The sequence below is a fragment of the Anticarsia gemmatalis genome, chromosome 2 (genome assembly GCF_050436995.1).
Source record: "Anticarsia gemmatalis isolate Benzon Research Colony breed Stoneville strain chromosome 2, ilAntGemm2 primary, whole genome shotgun sequence".
Classification (NCBI taxonomy): Eukaryota; Metazoa; Arthropoda; class Insecta; order Lepidoptera; family Erebidae; genus Anticarsia; species Anticarsia gemmatalis.
This window is the reverse complement of record NC_134746.1, coordinates 182,658-210,287: the sequence shown is the minus strand read 5'-3', so window position 1 is coordinate 210,287 and position 27,630 is coordinate 182,658. Positions and strand designations below refer to the sequence as shown.

Below are 27,630 nucleotides of genomic sequence, written 5' to 3'. Positions count from 1 at the left end.
CTTTTCTCCCTTAAAAGCACTTTACGAGATAAATTAGTTTAACTGTTTCAAATGTGAAGCAATCACTATTATTTTAAGTCACGTATGTGCCGTAAAATATTCGCATTATTGCTAAGTTAAAAGGTTGGGACATGCGATTTTGAGATAAAACTCCAACTAAATCTCCAAGGTACCTTTTGAAATACGGCTTTATATCGGCCACCACAGGGCACGCAATCGGTCTTTATGTCAATTATCAAATTAGTCTTGGTACCTGTTAATAGACAGCAGCCGTTAAGCTTAGGCCTGAAGGCAAAACTTTCACGGTTTGACTACTTATAGCGTTAAAATAAAATCCTTTAAAACTGTAGTCTAACAACTTAGCAAAGAGCCTTGAGAGCGACTTGCAGAAGTGTACAAAATAGGAGAAGAACATCAGTGACCTGTAGGCTTATGCAGCTGGTATGAATACATATTGTCATGAACTGAAATACACAGAATTATATAAATACTAACGGACCCATGCGGCTCTGCTCAATGTCGTTCTGTTGTATTCGTTTCAGTACGCGAAGAGCTTGATACTTTCATAATAATACGCCTCCGCAGAAATGCGCTACGACGCATTTTTCGCATGCCAAGGCTTACTACTAAGTTGTCTACCTATAGCACCCAAGTAAACGCTCTACTGAAACCACTCTTTATGCCTGCGAACTACTAATCTGACATTAATTCCATATACCAAGATTATCAATTTGATTTCTGATTACAATTTCACTTTTACTATGCATGTCATGTGTTTAATATGTTGTGTCGTTCGTTCTATGTTCTGAATGGAAGGGTAATGGGACAATGATATCTGTGTCACAGGTAAAGCTTGTCAATGAATACTATCATGGTGTATCATGCAAGCGATTGTTGTGGTAATTCAATTTAATGCACCATTATTTGTATGAAAACACTAGATTTTACATGCCAATGCTTGTTTACATGTAAACTTAGTAGTTGTGAGAATATATTTTTAATCGATAAATATAAGCTTCTTCCCTTTCCTACCGCCGGTTTTTGAGTTCATCTATTTAATAGCGTTTAAGCTCATATAAATATGACAGTCTGAATAGATAAACTACCGCTAAATGTACATCAGAAACCGAGCATCATAATTTGTAGGTACTATTTCACTGATTCGTTTAATTTTGTTTTCCATTAAGCATTATAATAAAAACTGCCGGAGTTAGTTTCAACATTCACAAAACAATATCAAATTACATCTAATACGTTTAGTTGAACAATAAACAAACAGTAATTTCTACTTATTTGAATACCCAGAAATGTACGTAGCATGTGGAAAACAAATAAAGATTAACGATTTCTTAGTAAATCAACTATTCGCTTGAAGTTTGCAAAAAGTAGATCGATTACAGTGGAGTGAATAGGTTTTATATTAGTAGTGGTCAGTGAGTAGTACAGCGATTCAGTAAGTGATTAGTGGACAATGGCCAGTGGGGACTATGAGCTGTATAGTGTAGGCTGTGAGGTCACCGACCTGCCTGCACTGTGAGTGCACGATGGCACGCGACCATCACGCGACGGTACTGATACCACAACCGTGAATGAAGTGAGCCACTATATGGTCAATTGATGGTTGTGTGACATTGACGATACAGCATGTGGTTTGGTTTAATTCAGTTTGTATTTGTTAACGAGATGTACTTTGTGCGGTACATACGGTAGCAAAAAATATATTTAGCAATAAGTTATTACAACAAAATTAAATACTTTTTATAAGACTTTTTCTAAATATAAGTTTTTGTATAGGTGGTTACTTTCGTGAATTAGTTAGTAGTAAAAAGTAAGAATATTCTAAGATTTGTATGTAGCGAATATCTGAGACAACGATGATCTAAATTCTTAGTCGATTTGTACAAAGAGCTAACAAATACTCAAATGTTTCTGCTCCATTACCAATGGTTCTCAATGCGAGTATTTTTTGTAGGAATCACTGAGAATTAGCTCGTGTTGTTGCTGTTACAGTTAGTTTATCGCTACTTGTTAATATTCATTCATTAATCCCATGAATCCCATCAGTCTACATAAAGAGCGGAGGTTGCAAAAAGTCCCATACAATAGATACTTTAGTGATGGGATTTAGCTTAACATTCTTGGGTTTCGTATAAATCTACAATTTATTTAAAACTAGCAGAGCCGCGCGATTCTGTTCGAGTACAATCTTTTATCCTCCTTCAGCTGGTTTTTGGTAGTTTCTTAAGGATGAAAAATTAGATAAACAATCATTAAAAGAACTCGCACAACAGAAATAAACGCTCTATCCTTTATCCGGTATAATCATCTTTTTTCGATTTCGCATCGAAATAAACTAATTTACAGTTATTAAGAGTTTACTAAAGTGCCTCTTAAAAGGCATGCTCGCTTAAATACCTACATATTTTTTTATGTATTATCAAATTATAGGAATCATATACTTTAAAGGAACAAATAAAACTAAGTTAGAAACCCGTAATATCCGATTTAAATAAACTTCAAACAAAAAAAAACAGCAATAAAAACTAAAATGTCGGTAAATAAATCTTGCCCACCGGCCACCGCGGTACTTAGAAATAGGAAATGTGTCAAGAGGGTTACGGAGTCGAGTGGGCCAGTGGACAGCGCCGGGGGTCAGCGAACGCGATACAACCCCTTACAGCCGGTACCTGCCCCCTAACACCCCCCAACTCCCCCTACTATCGCGTCAACAAATAAAACAGCACTTGTTTGATCCAGCTAGTAATATGCCGTGATTCTTTGTTCGGATATGTTTGCTCTTGTCACGTTTAGTAGTGATATGCAAATTGTACCAGATTGGACTTTGCTTTTATGAATTTTATTGCGATTAAAAGTTAGACACTTTTCTGAAACGATCGTAGGACGAAATATGGGTAACTGTTTTAAAACTCTACATTTACTTATCTTTTAGGGGAAATCAGCACGTTTAATTAACATTACAAATCCCATACAAATCAATTAAATGAATAACGTATTAAGTATATAATAAGTGAACCCGTAAAAACTACATCGGTACAAAATTACCAGGAATTGACGTAGAAAATCATTTAAAATGGTAAGCCGAATACAAAAAATAGTCCCAACTTAAAATGAAAATACTTATTGTAATACCTAAGTCTCAGTTGAGTTCTCTGTACGATTGCTCAACTGTAGTCAGCGAAGTATCAAACGGCTTGTATTTCCTAAGGATAATTTGGCGAGCGAAGAATGGCCGGCTGAATGTGGCTGGTTGTGAAACTTCGCCGACGAGAGCGGACGAACACACTAATGTTTACATCGTTTCGAACACTTATGTAGTTTGTACATAACTGTTGGTGGATGTATAAAATACAGTTTTATTAGGTGTAATAAGATATGTGACTTACAGTGCCATAGGCCAAGTTAAAAATAATAAACAAATTAGAGAAGACATAAAATAGGTATTTTGTTTTTGCAATAGAATGGACAGACTTTGTGTTTAAACATTTTTTTTATTTGATGTTTTTTTATAATATGGCAATTTGAATGTTTGGTATTGCATCTGTTATAGTTGTACTTAGTCTTTACTTAAACTCGACATCCCATTTTATACAAGTAGTGAAAAACATACTTTGGTAAAATGTAAAAAAGTGAATGCCCACTATTATAGCAAGCGACCCTTCAACAGGAAGCAACCAATGAGCTTCATCGAAATTTACTCAAAAAACCCACTAACATTAGGTGGTCTGACCTATGTTATTGTTTCTACAAATCCCGCATAAAAAAAAAATATAAACACTTGCTTAATTCTAGGAAACGTGTTCATGAAATAATTGTCAGAACAATATGTAGCACGCAATGTTCGTACAAAGGCGTGATTATGAGGCGATACAGTCGTACACATTCACTATAGTCGCCTATAGTCTAGTGATCGGGGCTCTACCGTCACACTATTGGCCATTCATCAGTGCCGTACGCTGAGCATGCGAAATACAACGGTCAAACACTCTTTTCGTGGTTATTGCGTGTGTTATGTGTATTTAAGCACTTGACTGTTCTGTCACGTTGCTACTAGTACTAATCACTTATTTTATTTTTTAAAATCACTTGTGAAAGGATGTTTCAAGATTTTTCTCGTTAATTGTGTTCAGTTACATATGCTTGAAAGTAACTAAGGGCTTATCGTCGATATCATATTCTGTAGTATAATTGCATACCATGTCCAATGGGATAAATAGCGCGATACCATTCATTGTAACGCCGGAAACGGCAGGTATAGTGGGGAAACTAAATATTGCGTTTCTTTATCTTCCAGCAGCTGGTGATCCGTTTATCTGAGCTTTCAGGAGCTTCAAAAATGTGTTAATGTATGTATATTATGTAGATTAGGGTACCTTGTGCATGTGTGTGGCGCGCTAGTGCGAGCAGCGCGAGACACAGCGGGACGGCGCGCATGCTGCCGCTACCGCTTCGGACGCATGCCGCGAGCCGCTCTGCTTCTCTCCACTGCGCTGCACTGCACCTGCACAAACACACTCATGTTGATCACAAGTATCACAACCAAACCCTCTTGCAGTGACTTACCCCGCTTTTTGAGGTACATTTAGCGGTAGTTTATCTATTCAATAGTGTCAAAACTCATATTAAAAAAACCCAATTGAATAGAAAAACTAGCGTTAAATGTACTCAGAAACCCCCCGGTTTCTTACAGAACTTTCAGAAAAATGTTCATGAGTTGGAAAACGAAACGAAAACAGAATACGCATCAAAAGACGTGAAAGGACTTCTTGCTTAAAGGCCGTTTTGTACCGAACTGACTTAAGCATTGCCCGAATGCTCTGCATACAGATTAAACAATGTAGGGCATAAAACTATTCTGCAGTACGAAGTGGTGCAAACATTTGGTTTACATCGAAAAGCTACCTGAGGCAAATCGTTTACACAATACTTGTGTTTTCAAGGAAATCAATGTGCTACCTAAGAACCTTGTAATATTTCTTATTTAATTCACTTTACCGGTATTAATATATTAAGTAGTTAAAAAAATGACAATAATTACATACAAGTCTATGTAGGTACTCATGAACATTTCTAATACTACGAATTCTAGACCTAATCTTTATAATGACTCTATTATTCACAATTGAGTCAACAGTAAGCAGTAGGTAAGTATAATAAAAAAGAAAAAAATAATAAATAAACAATCAGTGTGCGATATGAATCTGGTGACAATTTACACAATGCGCAGTTACAGATAGAGATCTAGTAATTGTAACTGTTATTACTTTCGACTTGACGATGTCCAAGCGACGCGAGGCGACGCGAGGCGACGCGAGGCAACACGAGGCAACACGAGGCAACGTAAGGTGACGTTGACGTAGGTACCTACATGTACGCAGCTTTTCTAAAGAAACTCGCGCATTTAGCAATTAGAGCAGACATAATTATATAGCCTACATATTTTTCCGTATTGTCTCTAGATCTTAGCTAATTGATGTGATGTTTGTGGTTTAACTTAGATTGCTGAATTTGAAATTTGAAAAAAACTTAATGAACGTGTTGTCCAGTAATGCCCAGAATTCATTTCCAGATGGGATCAGGCAAATTAGACAAAAATCCATTATTAGGTTTTGATTTGGTCTACTTATAGGAATTTCTAGAAGCAACTTATATTACTTTAAAGTTCTCGAAAGAACGTTAATAGTCTCACTTCTACCACATGAGCCTGAAAACATTCTATTGTATACAGAAAAGAAGTAGGTCTTCGATGTTTATCACATGTTCGGGACCCTAAAACACTTGCACGTTTATCGTCTTATTACCAACAAGACCCTTTATTTCTATTAGATGATTATTTAAATATGTATTGTGCTCGCGAACTGTCGGGCCTGTATTTAGAAAGCGGAAAGAATATCAGCATCAGCGCCGCGATCGCTAGAACATTTCGCTTTCTTCAACCGAAACATACATATGAGTATATGAGTGTTACCTACTTGTGTGTTATATATTGTTACGTATTACTGAAGCCTGAGGGGCCCGTGGTACTGTACCTACTGTGATGATCAAACGACCGTACGAAGTTACTTAGTAAGTACCAGGTGGGTGGTCTTCTACTAAAGCCACGCTTGTTCATTCAGCCGTCCCAACTCCCAATCGGTCTCAGCTGTCACGGGCGCGAGTTATATCACTCGTCATGGGGATAGGTATACTTATACTCTAATTGATTAAGAATGTGGCTAATAAGTTTACTTATAAGTATGTTAGTAAGTATATATACATATAGCGAAGCTCAATAAAGGAAGCACAGAATAGGGCTATCAGAAAGTAGTATTATTTATTTACAACCTTCATAATTCAACATTTATTACTACCCGGTCAACGACATCGTAATTGCAGAGCAATTCCATTTGAAATTAGTGAAAGCATTAAATAAATATTTAGTTACTCAATGATTGATTCGGAATGGCTCTGAGCCATCAATGATTGCTATAATTTAGAAATTATTTGATTGACAATTTGTAAGTTTGATTCGATTGAAGCGCGAAGGTGGGAAAATGTGACCTTTTGGTGATTCAGTGTAGATAATTATTTATTCTCAGTAGATATTTTCCACATTACGGCTTTTATTCGCGAACAAGTAACTGGAGGTCAAAGAAATTGTATGAGAGTATCTACGTATATTTAAAGTTCTATACGGCAGGGGGTTTATTTAAATAAAAACAAACATGAAGATTAGTACCTACATAATAAGCAATAAAAACAAAAACTAAACAAAACAGAAATACTTATAACAAATCTATCAAAAGGTTAAGCACCTTTCCCGAACTGTCGACCTTTAATTCATACATTATTACTTGACAATCATGAGTATTGACATTTGACCTAAATAAATAAATGATGTCTCAATTGAACTGAGTTTCCGTAGTCGTTGCCCTTCAGGAAAAGCATAATATATTATGAATGTAATGGTAATAAGTAGTAGTTTAATCCCGTATGACTAAATGTATGGATGTGAATGAAGGAAAGGAAGTTTTATTTTATTTTGTAGTATGGTTAGTGGTCAACCTAGTGTCAATATTGTTTCAACCGCCCGAAAAGCCTTTGACATGGCTTTACGACTATTATCTTAATTGAAAACAACCAGGACCGACTATTTACGTGCCCTCCGAATCACGGAGACGCTCAGTTTACATACCATTATACGGTCACCCATTTAAAGAGTGACCGCGCCAACATTTAACCCACTGATCGTTTAATCGGTGGGCGCAACTAGCTACGAGTCGAGTTTACCCCTATAGGAAGAAGACGAGATTTTATGTATTTATTTTAATTATATGGATATATTAATCTGCAGTATTGCGTGCGTCGATCTATTAGCAATGAGTTATTACCGACACTTGATAGTGTGGGACGGTAATAAGACATTATTCAATGTTCGCCGTGCAGCGGTGGGAACCATGGGACATTGTGAGTTATGTTATCGTTACGGGATCTCAGATACTAGGCCACTGGCACACGAGGCAGCTCACCGTGCCAGTGGTTGATTGACTGTGACAAAGATACTTAGATTATGTTCTTGGAAGAGTGATTCAACTCAATTTAGGGGCAGGTTTTCTTGATCTTTCCCCTCCGACACGAAACAGCAGTCAGTAGATCAAGCAAGAGAGTGCTAGAAGGAGCCTTTTCAGCACTGTTGCCAGCTAATTATATAATGATGGATTGCTTCATGAAGCTCCTAGCCTCCAAAACCTCCAAGTCTTGTTTAGTTAGTGCTCAATTCAGAGTATATCACAGACAACTTCAGACAATACTAGTGCAAGGGCAAGCAAAGGACCGACTGCTTTATTCGTTGTTTGCATGTTTGTAAAAGTCCCTGCGACACAAGAGCAATTCTACAACAGCAGTTGGGAGTTGTCTCTATAAAGCACAACTTATGGCTTCACTCAGTCATCGGGGCATAGTTGAGAAAAACTATGCGCAGACGAGTTTTTGTGAAGACTTTTTCAATAGTGAGCTTCGACAAGCAGCTGAGTGATGTGTGTCAAGGGATAAGGGATCGTATTACATATGTGTACGGTTGAAGCAAGGATAACCTGTCCTCACACATGAGTGGTCGCGCGGTGATCACCGGTCAGCGAGGGGCGTCACGGACTTACGACTCTTTAGTTCTATCAAGCGTGATGGCGAAGGTGTGGGGCTGCGTCTCGTAGTGAGAATTGATTTGTTATATGGTAATATTAACGGAACATTACGTTTTAATAAACAACATTTATTCAAGTTTTTCATTATTACTGAGAATAGTCATCATTTTAACCCATTGCCTACTGAACCTGGCTTCTTCCAGGATGAATTACGGTAAAAGCCATCACACTAGCCAAATGTGACAAATTTCCGTCATCATTAATACAAGTGACGTATAAGTAAAGCTCAACGTGAGTCTAGATTGAAGCTCGTTATATTTACAGCACCTTTACATAACCCAGTAATCAGAGGTGGTTAACACCTGACAAAAAATATGTAGTTCACGTTATAACATAGAGAAGGCAGGCACTTGATGACACCATGACAGTATGGCAGTTATACAGGTAACAGTGTTCACGCGCGAGCGCAGGCGGCGCGCCGAGCTCAGTGCTGTGGCCTGTGCGCAGGCGCATCGCGGCCCACTAATGCTGGTTATTAAACTAACTGCTGTGAACATCTAATAATAGTCATAACTGCCACTCTACGACTTGTAAATGTTTGATAAACACATCATAATGGCAATAGCTACGTGTAATTTTAAAGTTTTTGTATCTCCATTGTCGACGCATAGAGTTTTGTTGAAGACCTAGTTACATTTGCATTTAAAAGATAGACGATTAAAAATAATAGTGGCATCGTCCTCAAAGTGCATTGAACATTGAATTAACACAAAATATTTTATGACCGTCGGTAAGCTCTTTCCTTTCTCACAGGTCCTCACAGGATGTCTGCAACAATTATAACTTTCATCGTGCCTTCACTTTGCAGAAAGTTGCCATCGCTTAATTGAAATGTTGCATTATGAATTTATGAAATGTGTTGCACTGGTTGCTTCCTGGATTATTCATCGTTTACTCAGCATCAAACAACAACAATGTAGAGAGGCAAGTAATAGAAATAACTAAATATTTTTTTTTCTATGAAGCCAACTCCAGGGGTATACACTAAATGCTATACTACTTAGTCAATGTTCGGGATGCTCGTCTTTAGATAATAAGGTTTTGGCGTTTCTTGCTAGCTCTTCTCATAAGGCTCTACCTCCTTTCCGAGCTAGTGATAGATTCAACAATTGTAAGGACTATCATTAGTGTCAGCAATTGACCTAAATGTATAAATGATTTGATATTTTGAATGGACTTTTTTTAAACTTAAACATTCATTGAAACTGCTACTATTGTTTAATTCATATTGTATGAACTTAGCTAATAAATCATGTTATATGCAGTATCGAGAGCTAACAGAACTTTGTGACGTGTGTAACGTGCATGTATTGGCGCGTGCTAACTGGGTCTGCCCGTTGCACGGCCAGCCGTCACGGTGCCGCAGCTTTTTACTACTGCCTATACTACCAGTGTATGTGGCGTGCTGTTCTCATGATGATAGGCATCAAAGGTATTCGTTTAATCCCACTAATATTATGAACTGTTGTTTGTATAGTATAGTGCAAAGAAAATAACTAATAATCAGGTCTCTAATAACTCACTAAAACGGTTTCCATAGAAAACAAAGCAAAAGACATACCTGTCTACATGTCTTTTGCTTAGGAACCTAGCTAAATAGTCATTTTTTCCAGGATTCAAGTTATTCCATGTGTATCGGGTTTTAAAGAATGATGTTGAATGGTAGCTTGTACCATGCAGTCCCCACAGCTTTTATGTCCACTCTCGTTGAAAAGTTCCCATGTGTTCGTGATCGTAGTGAAGAACCGCCGCGAGGAAGAAAAAGATGTGTATCTATCTCAAGTTACCTTATCGTTAACGCGATAGTTTAATATGTTTACAGTACAATAGATTTTGATAAAATTCAATAGTAGTTTGTATCTTGGATGAACACGTACTTAGGACCTTTTACCTCAGATAATTGGAAGGTACGGCTTCGACTGCTTGTAAACTTAGTCATTTCATTATTGTTATAAAACAAGTAACTTAATTTTGTAATTTTTCCTCGAAATTAACTAACGACCGTCCATCCATCCTCACAAACTATCGCGTTATTAATACTAGACAATTAATTTCGAAACATGATACATAATTAATATGAATGTTGAAATATTGTTCGTATGCAAAACTGCACAGAGCGGACAGGTGCATAGTAATGCAGTACAGTGCGGAAGTGTGGATGCGCCCGCGCCCCCGGGCGGCCGGTCGACCGTGACACCGCCACTACTAACGGACAAACACGGTAGAAATAATATGCATAATAATATCACGCCTGTTCACATTGAAGGGGTAGCCGAGTAGCTAAGAGTCATTTAAAATTTGAGCCGCTTTTAAAGGAAATAGTAGAGTGTAATTATAGCTTTGTGTCTGGAATGTCTTCAAAAGATATTATCGAAGTAACTTGGTATGACCCTCTTATCTATTGAGTATTTTATGTGCTGGCCTATCTTTTACTTAGTTACATATTGAAACAGACCAACGCGCCTGCTTCCCCGAATTCAGAAAAGTTTATTGCCAAATTGCCATCTTGAATCATCTTCGTGAAAAAGAGGTGACAGTTGCATACATTATATCTTACTAGTTAAAGTCGTGTAATGATTAGTAGTAATACCTACCTCTGTAGGTTTTTATACTTTCAATGAATTTTTAACCTGTATATCAGTGCAATACACAAGACCTGTATAACTTAAATAGAACTTACACGACGTTTATTTGTAAGTCAGTATGGACTTTGCTTTACTTTAGTAAATATAATAATTATTTAGGACCTGATCAATCTACATCTACAATGACCAGTAATGAAACATGTAACAACAACTACTTTATCATTCCCCTAGGGAAATTAAATTGCGTTTGATTCAAAAGCTTTTGCCTCACTTCTCTTCCTTCAAACTTTTTGTGAGGCAGACACTTGATGAGCAAAAGAAATCCTCCGAAACATTCAGAAAATAACAAACATTTGATGTTTTGTTATAAAAGGCAACTGTTAAAATATTTTAATTTCCATTTACCTGCTAGAAACCAACTATTGCAAAAGTTATCCGAAACTATTTTCTTTTTCCCACCAAAAACTTGAAAAATGTATGAGTTCACTTATTGAAACTTCACAAATGAGGTTGTATCACTGTAAATATAATTTAAAGGTGACACACAGAGTTCGTTTTTGAAAATAAACTGTACACATCGAGAACGCAAGAGGTTGCGTTACGCGTGAGTTCGTGTTCGTTGCAGTACCGCGCGGGGTACTGGCGGCGGGTCAGACGTCAGCTATTAGACTGGGGCTCCTCGCTCCGTGGTGAGGCGCCGCCGAGGGGGGTCTCGTGGGGGTGGGGACCCGCCACGGCCCGCTGCCCTCGCCTTGTCTTACGTAGCGCCTAGGCGCACAACACCATACATTGTTCAAAATATTTGAATTTCCTTATCGAATAATGGAAAGTTTCGTGTTACAGATTTTTCTGTAATTCTGCAATGCGTTAAATATGTAATATTAAATAATGTGTTCCAATCTGATTTTTAGAAGATGACCTACTTTTGACTATTTCCAAATATTACTCATGAAATCTGTTGATGATACTAAAATACGACATGCTTTTACATTGAGACAACCTATTAAATAAGTGGAAGTACGTAACTCGCACGGAATAACTAACACATACTTAGTAAAGTTGTTCCGTGGTACATCACATCGTCCTATAAAATAGATTGTAATTATACCTGAGTGGAATGAGTAACTGTGTCTTTATAATCGAACTTGGGACTCACCAAACAGTATAAGAAGTTTCTAATACATTACAGAGCATGCAATCTTTCGGACAGTAGATGGCAGCAAACTTGATCCTTATTAATAAATATTTCTTTTTACTTTTTTATTTGCAAAAGTTAGTTGTTATAACTTTTATAATTTTTATTTACGTGAGCTAGTGATTCTTATTTCTTTTATCGTTTTAGGTAGTGAAGTTATTTAAATAATAACTATACAAATCCTGCGTGAAATGAAGTATTATGAAGACGATTATATTCTCACGTTAACAAATGTCACCCAGTGCTGTCACTTCTGTCAAAAGTGTATTTACGGGAAAATAAAACATATTGCTTTGCTTGAAAATGTCATTCGCCTCGTATGCATTTTTGTTTTTCTTTTACAATAAAATAATAATTGGCTTGTTGTTACCGAGTGATGGTGTATATACGGTAATTTCTAACCGGCACTAAGTTGGATAAGTTATTTTTCACGCTCATATCACAACCGACGAGAAACTGAGTCGGACGTGTTATAGAAATGGCCGAAACGAGTACAATGAACTCCGATAACAAAGTGGAGCAGAGCGAGAAGAAGCAGGACATGGAGGTGATCAAGACTGAGGTGGAGTTGATGGTGAAGCGCGAGCTGCTGGAGTGCGTGGTGTGCGTGACTCGCAGCCTCGAGTGCTTCGACATGTACCTCACGCGCACCAACGGGTCCGGCTCTACGCTGCACCACTTCCTCACCAAGTTCACACAGTTCGACTTCACGGCGACGCACAACTGCTCCAAGTACATCTGCAAGACTTGCCACGATCTCATCAATGTGTTGGAACAGGCTGAAATTGAGTACGTCAAGTTGAAGGAAGCGTTTGATGCTATTATAAGTAAGAACCCCATGTTCGAGCCTACGGTGCAGCCGATAAGACTGACCTCAGTGAAGGCTGAGATACATAACGAGGACGACGACTACAGGGGCCGAAACTGGTCAGTAAAGTCAGTAAAAGTCAGTATTTTCGGACCTGGTCAGTAAAAGTCAGTTTTTTCGAAAATCGGTCAGTATTGTCAGTATTTTTCCGAGTATTTCTTTTCTTGGTTTTTATTTTCTGTTGGCCTATCTTACATTCTCGATTTGCCCAGTGATGATATCAGAGGGCTGCTTTGGATGCTCTTTATTATGTAGATGATCTGCGTATATATTGAAGCATCACATGACTTCAATAGAATAGCAAATAAAATTTTAAATTTTTTTGAAATCAGTATTTTTAAAGTGATAATTCTTTAGCGGCACTTTTTTTTGGATGGGTAAAAACTTCTAAACTCGCGTCAGGACACGTGACCTGATCGAAAATTCGTAAGACGGAAAGTTTTTTAGAGTTTTTGGTGTTCATTGCAGTATGTAAATTTTGCATGAATGCGCACGACTCACTTGTAATATATACAATCTATCTATCTTTTGTATGGTTAGTGGTCAATCTAGTGTCAAAGTTGTTCAAGCCGACTGAAAGGCCTTTGACATGGCTTAATGAGTCTTATCTTAATCGACAACGTCCGGGACCGACTTTTTACGTACCCTCCGTGCACGGAGACACTCGGTTCAAATACCACTATGCGGTCACCCATCTATAGTATGACCGCGCAAACGGTTGCTTAACCCAGAGAGATCGTTTACCGACCGGTGAGCACAACTGGCTATGAGCGCATCGTAATACAATAACAATTACTAAAGAAATTACAGTAGAAAAAGCTTTTTAACACTATAAAAACGAGGTGCTGGTTGACTATGGGGAATCCGGGGATGGTGAAGACCAATAACCGAAAATAAGCTTCTTAACCGACTTCAAAAAAAGGATTTTGACTTCTCAATTCGACTGTATTTTTTGTTATTTCACACTATTCATCCGAAAAACGGTTTTGAAATGGTCAGTATTTGGTCAGTATTTTTGAATTTTTGGTCAGTAAAATCAGTATTTTCGACCTTGGAACTTGTTTCGGCCCCTGCGACTATGTGTGTGACGCTATGAATCATGATGATTCAGATGATGAGCCTCTCGCTTCACAGAGTAAAAAAAAGCGACACAAAATTGAAAAGAAGAAGAAAAAAGTGTCCACTACTAGTAAACGTAAAAATAGAACTAAAAACAGTGACAGGTATGTTTGTTAGTATTTTACTTTAACCTAGTATAACACAACAATTACTTCTTTTATCTGTCTAAACAAGTAGAAGCACAAAAAATTGATAGTTATAAGATAGTTATTATTGCAAATGTATCCACAACTTGGCTGGTATGATCATTACAAGTAATGTTAAATGACAGATATATGAATGTGTTTTACTTGGTGTTTGCAGCTGATTGCTTGCATTATTTGTTGATATCATCAGTATTGTCTAATACATACTTAACTACATAAAATCATGCCTTTTACCTATAAGAGTAGGTAAAGATCAAAGAATATAGTGTACATATTGTCCAATATTCTTAATAAACTAACTGATTAACTTGACTGATAAGTTAAATTGTGTTTTTATTTATTATAATTAATTATAATTAATTGTTGCAGCTGGAAGTGTGATGAGTGCAATATGAAGGGATCTTTTGGTGGAGACGTGTCACTGGCAGCTCACAAACTAGCGGCTCACACATTAGGAGATACTAATGCTATCCTCAGAGATGTCAAGACTGAGGACTCTGCTGAAGGGTAAGTTGAGTGTTGCAATCTACACATACACTAAATAATGTGCTAGTTTTGAATTGAAATATTCATGTGATGAAAGGAAGTTTATTGCCTATGCCTAGCATTCATGGAAAATTTATTAGTATAGAGTAATTACATAGATTTTCATTCAAAAATCCTTTTACTAAGTAGATTTCGAGCTTCTATTTAGTGATAAGATACTGAAGGAAATATATTATATGAGTATACCTTTTGAAATGCTGTATGACAGTTCACAGAGTCCTATCTTCAACAATGGTTATGAAAATGGTCTGAAAATTGAGATAGATGGCACATTTTATGATGAAGACAGTCCAGCAGATGATTTCCTCAATGAAGGCAAGAACAATAAGAATAAAATTATATTACGTAGAGGCAAGACTAAAACTTTACAAGCACGGAAGAAGAAAGTTAAAGTGATGCATCAGTGTGACCAGTGTGATGCTAAATATTCTTCTAAAGGTAACTTTTAAATTCAAAACATGTCAAAAAGATTGTTGAAATGCAGAGCATTTTACACATTACCCGCTACAGGGCTATTCTAATTTGAATCTGAAGAGAATTCATTTAGAATTTGTTACTTGTTATATTATAAGATTAATCTTTTATGTTTATTAATGCTGTACCTGTAAAGTTCTGATATGTACACCCAACATATCAGAACCTTGTTACTTTGATTGTTCCCATAATGATGTTTAATGTGTGCTGTTGGTATACTGTACAAATTAATAAACTTCTAAAACATTTAATTAGGAAATTGATTACTTATGGTCTTAGATGAAAGATATTTCCTAGTATAATATTGTTTCTTAGCTCGATTGGAACAACACAAGATGAAACATGATGGCTCCAAGCCACCATACATCTGTGAAGTGTGTGGGGCTCACTACAAACACAAACGTGCCTGTGATATACACATCGCACTACATAAAGGTATGTTTTAGTACATTTCACCATATTCATGATGTATTGATCTGTTCAGATTTGATATGTATCGGTATCGTTGGCAGGTATAAGTGACTGGAAATGTGAAGAGTGCAACAAACTGTTCCCATCTAAGAATGCATTACAGAGGCATAACAATATTCACACAGGGAAACTTAATTATCAGGTAATTGAATCTGTGCGAGCTGAACAAAAGCTCGCTCAGCTATAAGAATCTATAAGAGCAGCTATAAGAAAATAGTGGTTAATGTGGTGTATTTATGTGCGTGTGTGTTCCAGTGCGACCTGTGCGGCAAGTCGTTCATCCACACGTCGTCGTTCAAGATGCACAAGCTGTCGCACTCGGGGCTCAAGCCGCACGCCTGCGACGTGTGCGGGCTCGCGCTCATGACGCGCTCGCACCTCAAGCGACACAAGCGCGTGCACTCCGGCGAGAAGCGACACGAGTGTCCCGTCTGCGGGAAGCGCTTCTCCGAGAGGTACGGCACCTGACACTGTACCTACGTGTAGTATCTACAACAACATAGTAACATCGGTATATATCCGCAGGTACAACCTGGCGGCTCACAGCAAGTCGCACGAGAGCGCGGAGGCGGGGAGCGTGGTGCGGGAGCAGGCGCCGCGCCGCAGACTGTTCCGCTGTACCTTCTGTGTGGAGCGCTTCGAGAGACGGTGAGTCTTACTTATGACATTTATCAAGCACTACGGCACATACTCTTGCAGATACGAATATTTGCATACCACGTGCAGATCACGGATTGGCTTATAAAGATTTATATGTCAAAAAGAAAGTTTGCTATAAATTCTCCAGGCAATTTACTTTGTTAATTTGGTCAATGACCCCAAATTTCGTAAGTTAGGGTCATTGACCTCAAACTTAAGGCTTTGTTAATTGATTAATAAATGATATGTATGTGTCGTATGTCCCAGCTACATGTTGGAGCGCCACATGTCGGTGGTGCACGGGCGCACGCTGGAGCGGCCGCCGCCCACTCCGCGCAACACCATGAGCAAGCTGCTCAAGGCGCAGGCGCAGCGGAGGGACCTGCCCTCCGCCTCCGCCGGTATGTTAACATCATAATCATTAATGTACTAAACTTTGTGTTCTTTATTTAAGTGGCCTTGCCCATTCTATGAATTATCTAATAAAGATAAATAACTAGCTATACATTACAAATGTATTTTTATTTACTTTATAGATGCGGATACTAAGGACGAGCTCAGTTCAGACTCTCGTACACCTACTACACCCATCACTCCACAGAAACTAATCGCGCAACTGGGTAAGTTTAAATACTTATTAACTTCGCTAAGTATATTTGTTTAGTAACTTAACAACTAGGTGTCTGTCATAATCTCCTTCTCTTGTCTTTATTCTCCTTAATCTTGTGAAGTAATTTCATTTCTTTAGTTTCTGCAATTTGTTACTCTGGTTAATCTTCAAATGTAAAATCATATGCTTTTGCGTTCTTGTTGCTTGTTTACAAGCAGAATCAATTCATAGGACAGTAAGTTTTGGAAAGTCTCTCTGGGGATGAAGTTGGAGACAGAAAGTAGTTAAACATGATGATGAATGTTTGTTAATTGCAGCATCGTCGACCTCCGTGATAGCGCAGGGCGCGTGGAGCGGCACGTACGCGGAGTTCGGCGCGCTGCGGCACGACTACCCGCACTGACTCCACACTGTACCACATTGTGCATCATCATACTGTTAGCACCCCCTATCACACATATACGATCACACCGAAACGGCAAGAAGAGATTAATTAATTAATTATAGAGGAAATGTCTTCCTATCTGAGTAATATTTGTTCTGACTGCGGCTTACGTGTAACACGATCATTGAATACCGAATTAAACCATAGCTGTTGTTGGATTTCTGAAACAATAATCAATTGTCTCGCATTTGGAAGAACGGTAGTAGGATTAAATGTCATCTTTGACGTTTAGAGGATAGGGGCTCCATACCATGGTATCGTAAATTCGTGATGTAATGATTTTGTTACATGTAGCCGATCAAAGAATAAATCGCTTATTGTGTACATATTTATTATTAGTTATTTTAATATTGTACTGGCGAATTGCTGGAGAGAGCAGTAGTAGATCTATTTAAATATAAAATAGTATGAACGCGAACTGGTAGAATCTCTATTTGTGTATGTTCTGCGTAAAGGATTGTTAGAAATACGAGATTTTAAACAAATCTGTAACCTTCCAAACTTCTTTTATCTTGCATACTATGTGAGTTAAAGTATCCTCTGTAAATACTAGACGACTTATAACAATTAGTTTAGATACATAAATATATTCTAACAACATATTATATTGTAAAAAATATTATTAATAGTATTTAGGTAAATAAAATGTACGATAGTGTTATAATTGATATAATATTTTTATACTAAACTCAGAACACCCCTATTTTATCTTTTATTTTAATAATGCAATATCGTACACTGTACGGTCACCTGATATGATTATTTGACTAATTTAAGCATTTGTATTATATTTAATTAAAGACAGTTAATTAAAACTGTGTTATTATTTTGAAAGTATTTACAGGAGGATTACCATAGTAGTGGAAGTGTTATTTGATAAAGAATACGTACCACTTGTTATAACAAATTCATTCGCACGGTATTATCCGGTTGCTTGAACTCAAGAACCTGTGTAGGTATCGTAATTTCATAAGAATACTTGCAGCATTGCAAGCTTCCGATTTAGGTACTGTCTATTGTTGTTTATTGTAGACATCGATCATTAGTATTAAATTATGAATTAACGCTTTGGAATTAATCAACTGTATTATTTGATTATAAAAACTTAATTTTACGAACGTACAATAACGATGCGTTCGTTTCGAAATCCTCTAAAATCGCTTTAGCATCGACAAATTCTGATGAGACAATCCGAGTCAATCAGTATTTTTCTGTGCATTTCTTGTCTATGTTCTATGCAGTGTCATTAATGTCAACAACTGTCACTGCTGTCAGATAATCAGATGTTTTTCAAATTCTAAGTTTTAAAAACATAAATAAAAACAGTTAAAAATAAAATAATCGAATCATGGCAGAGGGACACATAGAAGGTGATGTGCAGATTCGTCCCGCCAAGAAGGAGGACATGTCAGCGGTGGCCAAAATGATACAAGTAATACTTTATAATAATAACCTATTTTTAAAGTTTGCGGCGTAAAGTTTTGTATAAAATAACTTATACTGCTGTGTACAGGAGCTGGCTGACTTCGAGAAAATGCCCGAAGGACCTAAAATGTCTGTTGAAGGCAAGTTATATCTTACTTGGTTTGTATTTTCTTGTTGTACATTCGTAATCTTATAGCCCGTAGCAAAAGAGATAAGATATGAGTATAGTCCTTGATATGTTCTTACAATTTGTATGGTTTCAGACCTAGAACACGATGGGTTTGTTCGTGAACCGCCGGCGTTTCAGTGCAAGATAGCTGAACTGAACACTCAGGACAATAACCCTGTAGTGGGGTATGCGCTGTATTTTCCGACGTACTCCACGTGGGAGGGACGCGCTATGATGCTCGAGGACCTGTATGTACGCAATGATCAGAGGCGCAGGGGAGTTGGCAAGAAACTTTTTAAAGCTGTTGCTAAGGTAACTGCCAGTTAGCTCAATTAGCTAAATGATAAGAGTTTGCTACCTATGCAATAAATATACTGTTTATAAGATAGCTGCTATTAAGAATACTTAATTAGATCATCTGGTCTATAAGACAGTGTAAACAATTTTTAATGGTTTGTGATGTACCTATACTATTGACCTTCCACAAATATAAAATGGTTCAGTTTTAATGTAAAACCAAAAGATTAACAAGAGTTCTTGCTAATTATACACTTAAATATAATTTCCAGGAGGCCAAGACTACTGGGTGCAGCCGCTTAGACTTCCATGTGCTGGAATGGAATCCAGCCAGGTCATTCTATGAGAACAAGGGTGCCGTCAACCTAACCAGCTCAGAGCAGTGGTGTTACTACCGCCTAGCCGGCGATGCCCTGCACAAGTATACCTCGGAGACAGACTGAAGAAAACACCAAGCTGTGCTCACTTATATATTTCATAATACATATCATTATAATATACAACAGAAGTTTGTACATATATTTTCTTTATCATTTAGATATATTATATTTGAGCCATATTATAAAATAAATTGGCAAATATTTTAAACTTTTTTTATAATGTGGCTCAGGTAATAGTCATTATGCCAATGCTGTGATAAAAGTCTGTGCAGAGTCATACAATAAACAGATTTAATAGTAAATTGAATGTATTTCATTCTAACTATGCCTAATATGTACAGTTATAATAAATGCCGTTTATTCAACTTACACTAACTCACATTATTCACTTGCTGCTGCAAGTTGCTCACTTAAGAAATAATTTACAATTTAAAACAGGACTTGAAACTTTATCATACTTCATGTTTTTAGTTGGCAGTTATAAGATTTAGATCAGAATGGAGGGCTAATTGCTACATGACATGATTTCGAATTGATACATATTGGTGTTTTACTTGAAAACTTTTTAGTTAATAAACTGACCTTAATTAAAATGTTAGCTCATAAGAATGTTATTTTCAGAACCAGTCACAAAAGACTTATATTTGGTTCTTATGCTTAATGCATATTAGATATATTTTGACTTGTTGATGATGAGGTGGCATAATGTGAATACTGTTCAATATTATTGTCTAATTGTTACTTATCTACGTGCTGTTATTTACATAGTATTTGTAAGATCGCTGTCTGACACCACGAGGGGTTGATGTCCGTAGAGTATAAAGGCAAAATATCACGCACCAATTACAGTTAAGTCAATTGTGCTGTCTGTATCAAGTTTGATACTTAAAAAGTTAGGCTTAAAACTGTCTCAATCTCTAGAATCGAGAAACTTGGCTTTGTCTATGGAAGGCACACTATAATATTTAGCGTTTAGTATCTACACAATTAATCGTGGTTGTAACTGACCGCGGCGAGGACTCCGCAAAATGTTGAGGAATAGTAAAGTTAGTTTAGTTCCCTCGCCGCTTGGTCAGTCTGTCTGAGTAGCGATCTTACCTTGCAAACTTCCTAGTACATTATAGAGAAACATTAGACTAGTTTTTGAGATTAAAATTGTCATGGAACGTTAAAATTAATTAGATAATACTTGCGTGATTATCGCGTCAGTCAGTATGGCAAGGCGCCGTCGGTAGCACAGGACACTACGATGTCGCTACTAACTATGTACAATACTAATATATTGTCGATATTACTACATTATATATATTTACATCACTTCGTTTGATCGGAACTAGGAAATAATGTGTAGTTTTCATTACAATTAACCTTATCTAGGTTAGTTAAACTCGCGTTAAACCGCATTCAGATGTGAGTTCATAAATCCAGTAAAGATCTATAAAGTCGCTTTTAGCCCAGAGCTTACATTGTTCAACGAAATGCCAACAATCGTAGTTAGGTCATATAAGTCAATGTAGCTATAATACCTAAAGGTACAAACGTTTCATTTTGCGTCGTTTAAACCGAGTCCGGTTTATTGTAATGATAACTACTTCAACCTACACGTTCGTCGAGGATCACTAACAGTTAACTAATGGAAGTTTGAAATTGCTATAAGTATCAATAAATACAAATAGACTCCGAGCTAAATTGTTCGTATTCCGTAACTAAATTAATTGATAGCGTTTAACTCCCACGCGTTTGCTATTGGCTTCGTGATATTTCCACTTGGAACTCGGTCACACTGATTGTCTGTTCACTGAGGCCGTGTGGTATCGTTGGTCAGGAGCGTGCGGTCACTTCGGGCGTGTCCGCTCGTGTTCGGCTGTCGTCGGCAGAGCTGTGCTCAGAGTGGCTGGCGGCGCTGCTACGTGGAGGCCATCAGCTTGGCGTGTGCTGTCACGTTACGCTGGTGCAGGAACCCACTGCCCTCCTCCTCCTCGCCGTTGCCGAGACCATACTGGAATGAGAAAATCATGTTCAATTAGGAATATACGAATGGGAGATGAGGGTGTCTAATACAATTTACGCCGTTCCATCAAATTTTCCGTGTAGAGTCTGTTGTCTTTTCAAGTTTAGATTTCTCATGCTCAACATCTTTAGAAGTTTTTTTTGGAGGATTACTGGTTCTTAGTTAGATGTTTCGTTGGGTACTAACCTGTAAGGCGTGCAAGTAGTGTTGCTGCGAGTGGTAGTGTCCGCCGGAGTGCGCGGAGTACGAGTCGTAGCCGTTGGCGGCGCTGGGCTCGCTCTTGATGTTGAACAGCGAGGGGTTGGAGAGGAAGGGCGCGGCGGGCAGCCCCAGCGGGTACTGCGCGTGCGAGCCCTGCGTGTGCGTGTGTGCGTGCGCGTGCGTGTGCGCCGCGTGCGCGTGTGTGTGTGCGTGCGGCGACGCGTCCTCGCGCGCCTTCGGGCCCGCGCCCTGACTAGACATGGACTGCGTCAGCGGGAGGGGCATCTCGCCGACACTCTGTTTGCTGTCTGTAAAATAAAAAAATATCTCGTTAAGTTCACTGTTGAAGGATAGCATAGGCCACAGACAAGTCTTCTTGTCACAAAGATAATTGCTGTCTAATTCTCATTCTTGCACTGGGTTCAAGGAGACAGAGAACCTCACCTTTACTAACTTATTAAAAGGCTAGGAAACTCATTAGCCATCATTTGAATCTAGGGCAAAAAAGGTTATCCTAATTCGATTAAGTTCATTCATCGTAACATAACAGATCAGATATGAACGTTAACGTACCGTCAATCCCGGGAGAGCTGTGGTCATCTTTCTTGTTAGCGTCCTGCGGAGGTTTGTTTCCGTTGCCAGCCTTCTTCGGTTTACGTTTCCTCGTCTGAATACCGTCCTTACGCATCGCTAGAGGCCTGGAATTATCAAATAACTTAGTTGAAGAACTCTACGTACTAATTTAGGTGCCGAATTTCAGGTAAAATAAGTATTAAGTAGTAGTAAGTAGTATTGAGAAGCTAACGAAGCCTTTCTGTGACGAGGAGTTAATTATTATATTTATTCGATTCACAGTTAATTGTTTCAGGCATTTTAGTCTTTACAGATATCAATTCAATTTCAAGTTCCTCATTTGAATGACTAATTTTAAACGCAAAAAGTTGCATCGTTAATAGAGAACCAAGATTTAGTACTTAGTTCAGAAGATGTTGGTCGTGGTACTTACCTATTAATTCCATGCAGTTTGTAGTAGAGTCCGCACGCGTTGCAGACGGGCTCGCCGTCGTTGTTGCGTCGCCAGAGCGTGGTGTTGCGCGAGCCGCAGTTGGTGCAGCACTGGCCGTGGCGACGTTGCGCCGACTGCACGCGACAAACCGACCGTTAGCGACACATACATCACTTACCTACTGTATTGGTTTTTTGCCTATACATTGTAGAGCCAATACGCACTATCGACAATCAATACAGTCGTAGACTGAAATAGTGCACTTGTTAGTTAAGTTTTCGGTACGTCTCTTAAACCTTAAGTTTTCGTCGACCAGTTGGTTATGTCGGTACACGAATAATCGATAATGTGTAAAAACTCTTAAATCAACTGCCTGCGTAAAAATACTACTCATTTGGTTCATTGTTCTAATAATGATCATAAAAACAACTTTTAAAATGAAAGTTCATTTCTTGAACAAATTGTAGAGTCTACTAAACACTGATAAAATTTTAGTTAGTAAGAAACTAATATAAGATAATTCATTGTATGTTTTAAATAGGATCCTATACTTTCCAATTTTATATCTATTAATTGTAAGCATCCCATTTCCAATGAGTTATAAGCAAGTAGATAAACAAAATTTATTACTCTCTAGAGTCTAGGTGTCTCCAGGTGTATTGGAAAGTTAAACTTGTTAGTTAAATATGTTGAAAATGCCGATAATTCGCCGAGTACGGCACAATTGTTTATCATGACTAAATGCCTGGCCATTTATGAAAATAGCCTAGGTATTTTCTGCAGCTATAGATACACCTAGCTACGTAGTTAGGTGTTTGTAGAGTGCTTCTAGAATTATAATTTACAAAATATTCTTCTGGTTTTTTTCTAATAGTTTCAAATAGTTTTAAATAGGCAGTTGGTATATGTCTTGTCGGCAAAAACTCTACACAACATTCATATGTGGTCATATTTTATGTTGTAGAGTCCGCTGCTAAATAGTTCTGCATTTCTATGTTGCACATAGTACCTTAAGAAGTTTCCAAATGCAAACCTTGGATCAAAAAAAAGTGTAGGTAGGTATATTTAAAAATATGACCACACACTTATTGCGAGAAGTTGCATAGATAGAGTAAGAAAGAAAATATAAATAAAACAGTGAACATGCTAAAGAATCTAACTACAGTACAAAACACAACTCTACGTGAACAGTAAGCCGAAGATGAGTGAGTGAGGAGGGCACCGACACCAGGGTCCAGGGACACACAGAGCAGTCTCCTGCATGCAAGCCGTTACACCCACACCAAGCTGACCAGTAAGAGCAGGAGTATCATGTCATGTCATGTGCGAACACTGCGAGCGTCGTTGAGCATCGAGACAGTCACCAAGCGTATCACCAGTTTGCAGCAGATTCTAGTCAGCGTACTTGATATACCTATTACCTACATCGTACAGCTCTAAATAAGTGGGCAGTTTTTACGCGTGATTGTGGTATCTAGCGCGTCCCGCCATCTTGTACACAACAGATACGAAGTGCTCATTGACATGCGGCTCGCGGCAGGCGCGGCCAATGAGCGGCGGCGCGGGCGGGGCTCGGCGCTCGCGCTCATTGGACGCCACCTGTGCAGGCCCGCGCTAGCCGCCGCCGCCGCCCGCTACACTCGCTACTCTCGCAGATAACTACGCTTGTCGATCGATAAACTCCTACATGTGAGTTGTTAACAGCGGCTCCCTGCACTTATCTGTTCGCGAAGTATCTCTCGGTGCGCTACTGATTACCGCGCGACGTGTCGTTAACGCGCTGACGTCACACACCGGTCGCGCCGGCTCCGTGCTCACAAACACGCAATTACCGATCGATTAGTTATCTCGCGGCGATAGTGCGTATCTGAGTGACTGCTCGCAGTGGTCGCCGTGGTCGCCGAGCTCGGTGATCTACCGAGTGACGCGGTACGTAACGGTGCAAGCGAAGTGCTGTAAAGCGAAGGCGACACTCGAAGGAGGGAGCGGTAGCGTGTAGTTTCCTAACACTCGCCAAAGCCCTTGCGTAAAGGAAGGATAGTCTAAGTACGGGGCGTGCTCGCGGGGGGCGCGGGAGGGCGCGGGGAGGGATGCATGCACTAGTCTACACGCCACCGACTCACCTTCTTCATGCCCCTGGCCATGCCCTCCACACTCATCCATCTCTGCACGGTGCCCTCCTTATAGAAGCGCGTGAGGAGGTCCGCGTCGGCACCTGTTCAACACAGAGCGCGTTACTACAGAGTGTGTGTGGTGCTCACCAGCCGCTTGCTGGGCTTCACGAGCGGGCGGTTGACGCCGTTGATCTTGTGGTAGAGGCCGCACGCGTTGCACAGGTAGTGGCCGGTGGCGTCGCGCCGCCACAGCGGCGTGTTGTTGGCGCCGCAGTTGACGCACTCGCGCCCTTCCTCGTACATCTCCAGCACGCCATCTGTCACACACACGTGTCTACACCAAACGCACACAACCCTACACACCTACACACAAACTAGCTCAGCTATCAAGTACATACATCGAACAGTTAGTCACAGATTAGACACAACACGACACATATCTAGATCCACATAGAACAATAATAACTAAGCTTGATTCTGTTACGGAGAACTCTACACGTTGTTTTTTTATATGGGATGTGTTATCAGAGGACGATTGTAGGCACACGAAGCCTTTGTTTAAGACAATGTAATAACATTGATATTGTTCTAAGAACTCCACCAAGTGACAATCATAATATCAGTCACGTGATACAGAAAGAGCGATATTTTACTTAGTTAATTTGGTAACGTGTTTTAGTTGTCAAAGCAAAGACCCAAGACCATAGTCTTTTTAGAAAGTTTTCCTAAGATCCCAGTCTGGTTTCAACGAGCAGAATGATTACTTTAAATAATAAGTCAGGACAATGGGGACCATCTAACACACCACACGTTATTACTGTACGTCTCTACCAAGAAGCCGCCACGAAGGTGCCTTCAAGAATTTCCTTATTACGTTTTCCTTTATTTATAAAAAGGTAATACAAATGTGGTAACTATTTTTATAACACCTCCAGCTACCCTCGAGGGCGGCGGAGACGAATGCTTATAAACGGTTATGACTGTCCTAGATACCTACACATTTGATTTGAAATATTCAGATTATAATGTACATGGTATGTTCTGTGTATTAGTTAGTAGGTACATACTTCTGTAGGTAGGGCGGGTATCGTTATCACTATCCGGTGATAACGCGCGACAGTTACCATCTCTTTGCTAACCCCAATCCATTAATTTGTTTGTTCACTCGACGCTAATTGAATACAAGTAATTGGGCGAAAAAACTAGCGATGTATATTAATTAGTTTATTTTAATTGTTTCACTGAAAATAACAGCATGTAGGATGTTTTATTTTAATTTAAATACTTATAGCCAAGATATCTAGTACATATAATCTATATCTACCACAGGAAAAAGGAATTCTTAAGCAGAAAAGTTTCTGTTTTATACCGAATATTTTTTGTTGTTTGATCAATTTCACTCATCTCACAGTTATCTGAAAGGTTTAAATTATCTTTTGTGAATTATAGAGAAAAATACGCATGTATCGTTATCCACCACGCCTATTCTTCAGGCCCACCTTTGATAACATGACTGAATAACAATGGATTTAGGGATTTCGTTATGTTTTGCTAATGGTTATTTACCTAAATACTGAAGTAATAAAAGTGATGGTTTTCCACACATTTCACGTTATCATTAAACCGAACAAAGTACACAACTTCGAAAGGTACTTTCTATAATTATAATTACAGGTATTAGCAATTATCGATATCTAAATATACAATACACGATACAGGTAAACAGTGCGTATCGCGATAATTATGCGTAGAGATACAACACAATGTGCCCGCTCTCGGTCGAGGAAGCTAGGGACAATCGTAGCGAAGTATTGTGTAGAATAGTGGCAAATCCTAGCATTGACCTAGTTATAACAATACTTATATGACGTCAACCGAAACCTGACTGTGAACACGTAACCCCATAGATGAAACAATAGCAATTAAAAATAAACCAAATAGAAATACCTACTAAGGTATAATATTCGTTGCAAACATCCCTATATTTATTTGAGGTAAAAAAAAACTAACACCGAACGAAGGAGCCTGTAACACTTCCCTGGGTAGAACTGTTGAACTCATTCTGATTCAATTTACTATGAAACTCGGATTTAACATTTCTACGGTGTATTTTACTTTGAGTAGTTAATTTGTTAAGTTTAAATTTAACAAAATTGTTTTAAAACAGCATTACGACAAAATTGACAAATTGCTATGAAACCCCACTTGCCTTTGAAGTGCAACAACGACATACAACTTAGGTAATGTTTGTAAATAATTACGTAATTATTAATAATAAGTACTGAAGTCATGAAACAATAAAAATGTCCGGTAGAATTCCCCATTGTGTATGTTTTGACGGTAGGATATTGGGACGAAGGAGGAAACCCTCAGTGTTTGTGACTCGGGATTCACAGAAAGTGGTCTCAGTTACTGGAAATATGGTTAAGATTTTCATTAATAACAGGTTACTTCAGTTATTACATACCTACTTAGTTTTAGAATAATAATTTTAGAATCTTCAGAATCTATTGTCGTAAGCAGATAGAAATTGACTATAAAAAGCTCTACATTTCTATTCTAAGTATATCTGATCTAAATTGAAATTTAAAAACTTAGGTATAATTGCACCTAAATATATAAATTGCACCCGCGGTGAAAAATACGTTAGTAGGTACCTCCGGATCAATCACACATGTAAGGTACCTACACGCTTTTCGGATATTCTTAAGGCGCTTCTAAACGGGCCATA

At 38.4% G+C, this 27,630-nt stretch overlaps 4 protein-coding genes across 11 annotated transcripts in view; 2 read left to right on the top strand and 2 right to left on the bottom strand.

Moving 5' to 3' along the window:
* The window catches only part of Cad96Cb (protocadherin Fat 4-like Cad96Ca), a 32,082-nt gene extending 20,604 nt beyond the window's left edge, over positions 1-11,478 (bottom strand). For 3 of the 5 annotated variants that reach the window (XM_076123519.1, XM_076123528.1, XM_076123536.1), the window contains exons 1-2: positions 11,189-11,478; positions 4,392-4,519 (exon numbers count right to left, since the gene is read on the bottom strand). In XM_076123519.1, coding sequence (XP_075979634.1) covers positions 4,392-4,452 — 61 coding nt within the window. In that variant the 5' untranslated portion in view covers positions 4,453-4,519; positions 11,189-11,478. The remainder of the gene's footprint in view (positions 1-4,391; positions 4,520-11,188) is intronic. The other 2 variants (XM_076123547.1, XM_076123558.1) reach the window with 1 other exon arrangement.
* A 754-nt stretch (positions 11,479-12,232) lies between these two features.
* Positions 12,233-18,111, top strand: LOC142978865 (uncharacterized). The gene is made up of 11 exons (XM_076123463.1): positions 12,233-12,890; positions 13,926-14,069; positions 14,481-14,618; positions 14,866-15,095; positions 15,447-15,566; positions 15,644-15,744; positions 15,858-16,057; positions 16,128-16,250; positions 16,509-16,642; positions 16,778-16,861; positions 17,169-18,111. Exons 1-11 carry the CDS (start codon positions 12,457-12,459, stop codon positions 17,252-17,254), a joined length of 1,794 nt encoding a protein of 597 aa, XP_075979578.1. The 5' UTR covers positions 12,233-12,456; the 3' UTR covers positions 17,255-18,111.
* Positions 18,112-18,494: 383 nt separating this feature from the next.
* LOC142978899 (thialysine N-epsilon-acetyltransferase) lies at positions 18,495-19,633 on the top strand. The gene is made up of 4 exons (XM_076123510.1): positions 18,495-18,728; positions 18,810-18,861; positions 18,985-19,202; positions 19,460-19,633. The coding sequence occupies exons 1-4, from the start codon at positions 18,645-18,647 to the stop codon at positions 19,628-19,630; spliced, it is 525 nt and encodes a 174-aa protein (XP_075979625.1). The 5' UTR covers positions 18,495-18,644; the 3' UTR covers positions 19,631-19,633.
* Positions 19,634-19,856: 223 nt separating this feature from the next.
* LOC142978875 (transcription factor GATA-3-like) overlaps positions 19,857-27,630 on the bottom strand; it is a 61,069-nt gene continuing 53,295 nt past the window's right edge. For 2 of the 4 annotated variants that reach the window (XM_076123477.1, XM_076123492.1), the window contains 5 exons: positions 25,047-25,216; positions 22,786-22,919; positions 22,353-22,477; positions 21,765-22,087; positions 19,857-21,566 (listed from right to left, as the gene is read on the bottom strand). In XM_076123477.1, the coding sequence (XP_075979592.1) occupies positions 21,474-21,566; positions 21,765-22,087; positions 22,353-22,477; positions 22,786-22,919; positions 25,047-25,216 (845 nt within the window). In that variant the 3' untranslated portion in view covers positions 19,857-21,473. Of the gene's footprint in view, positions 21,567-21,764; positions 22,088-22,352; positions 22,478-22,785; positions 22,920-24,908; positions 25,001-25,046; positions 25,217-27,630 lie in introns of all 4 variants that reach the window. The other 2 variants (XM_076123485.1, XM_076123499.1) reach the window with 1 other exon arrangement.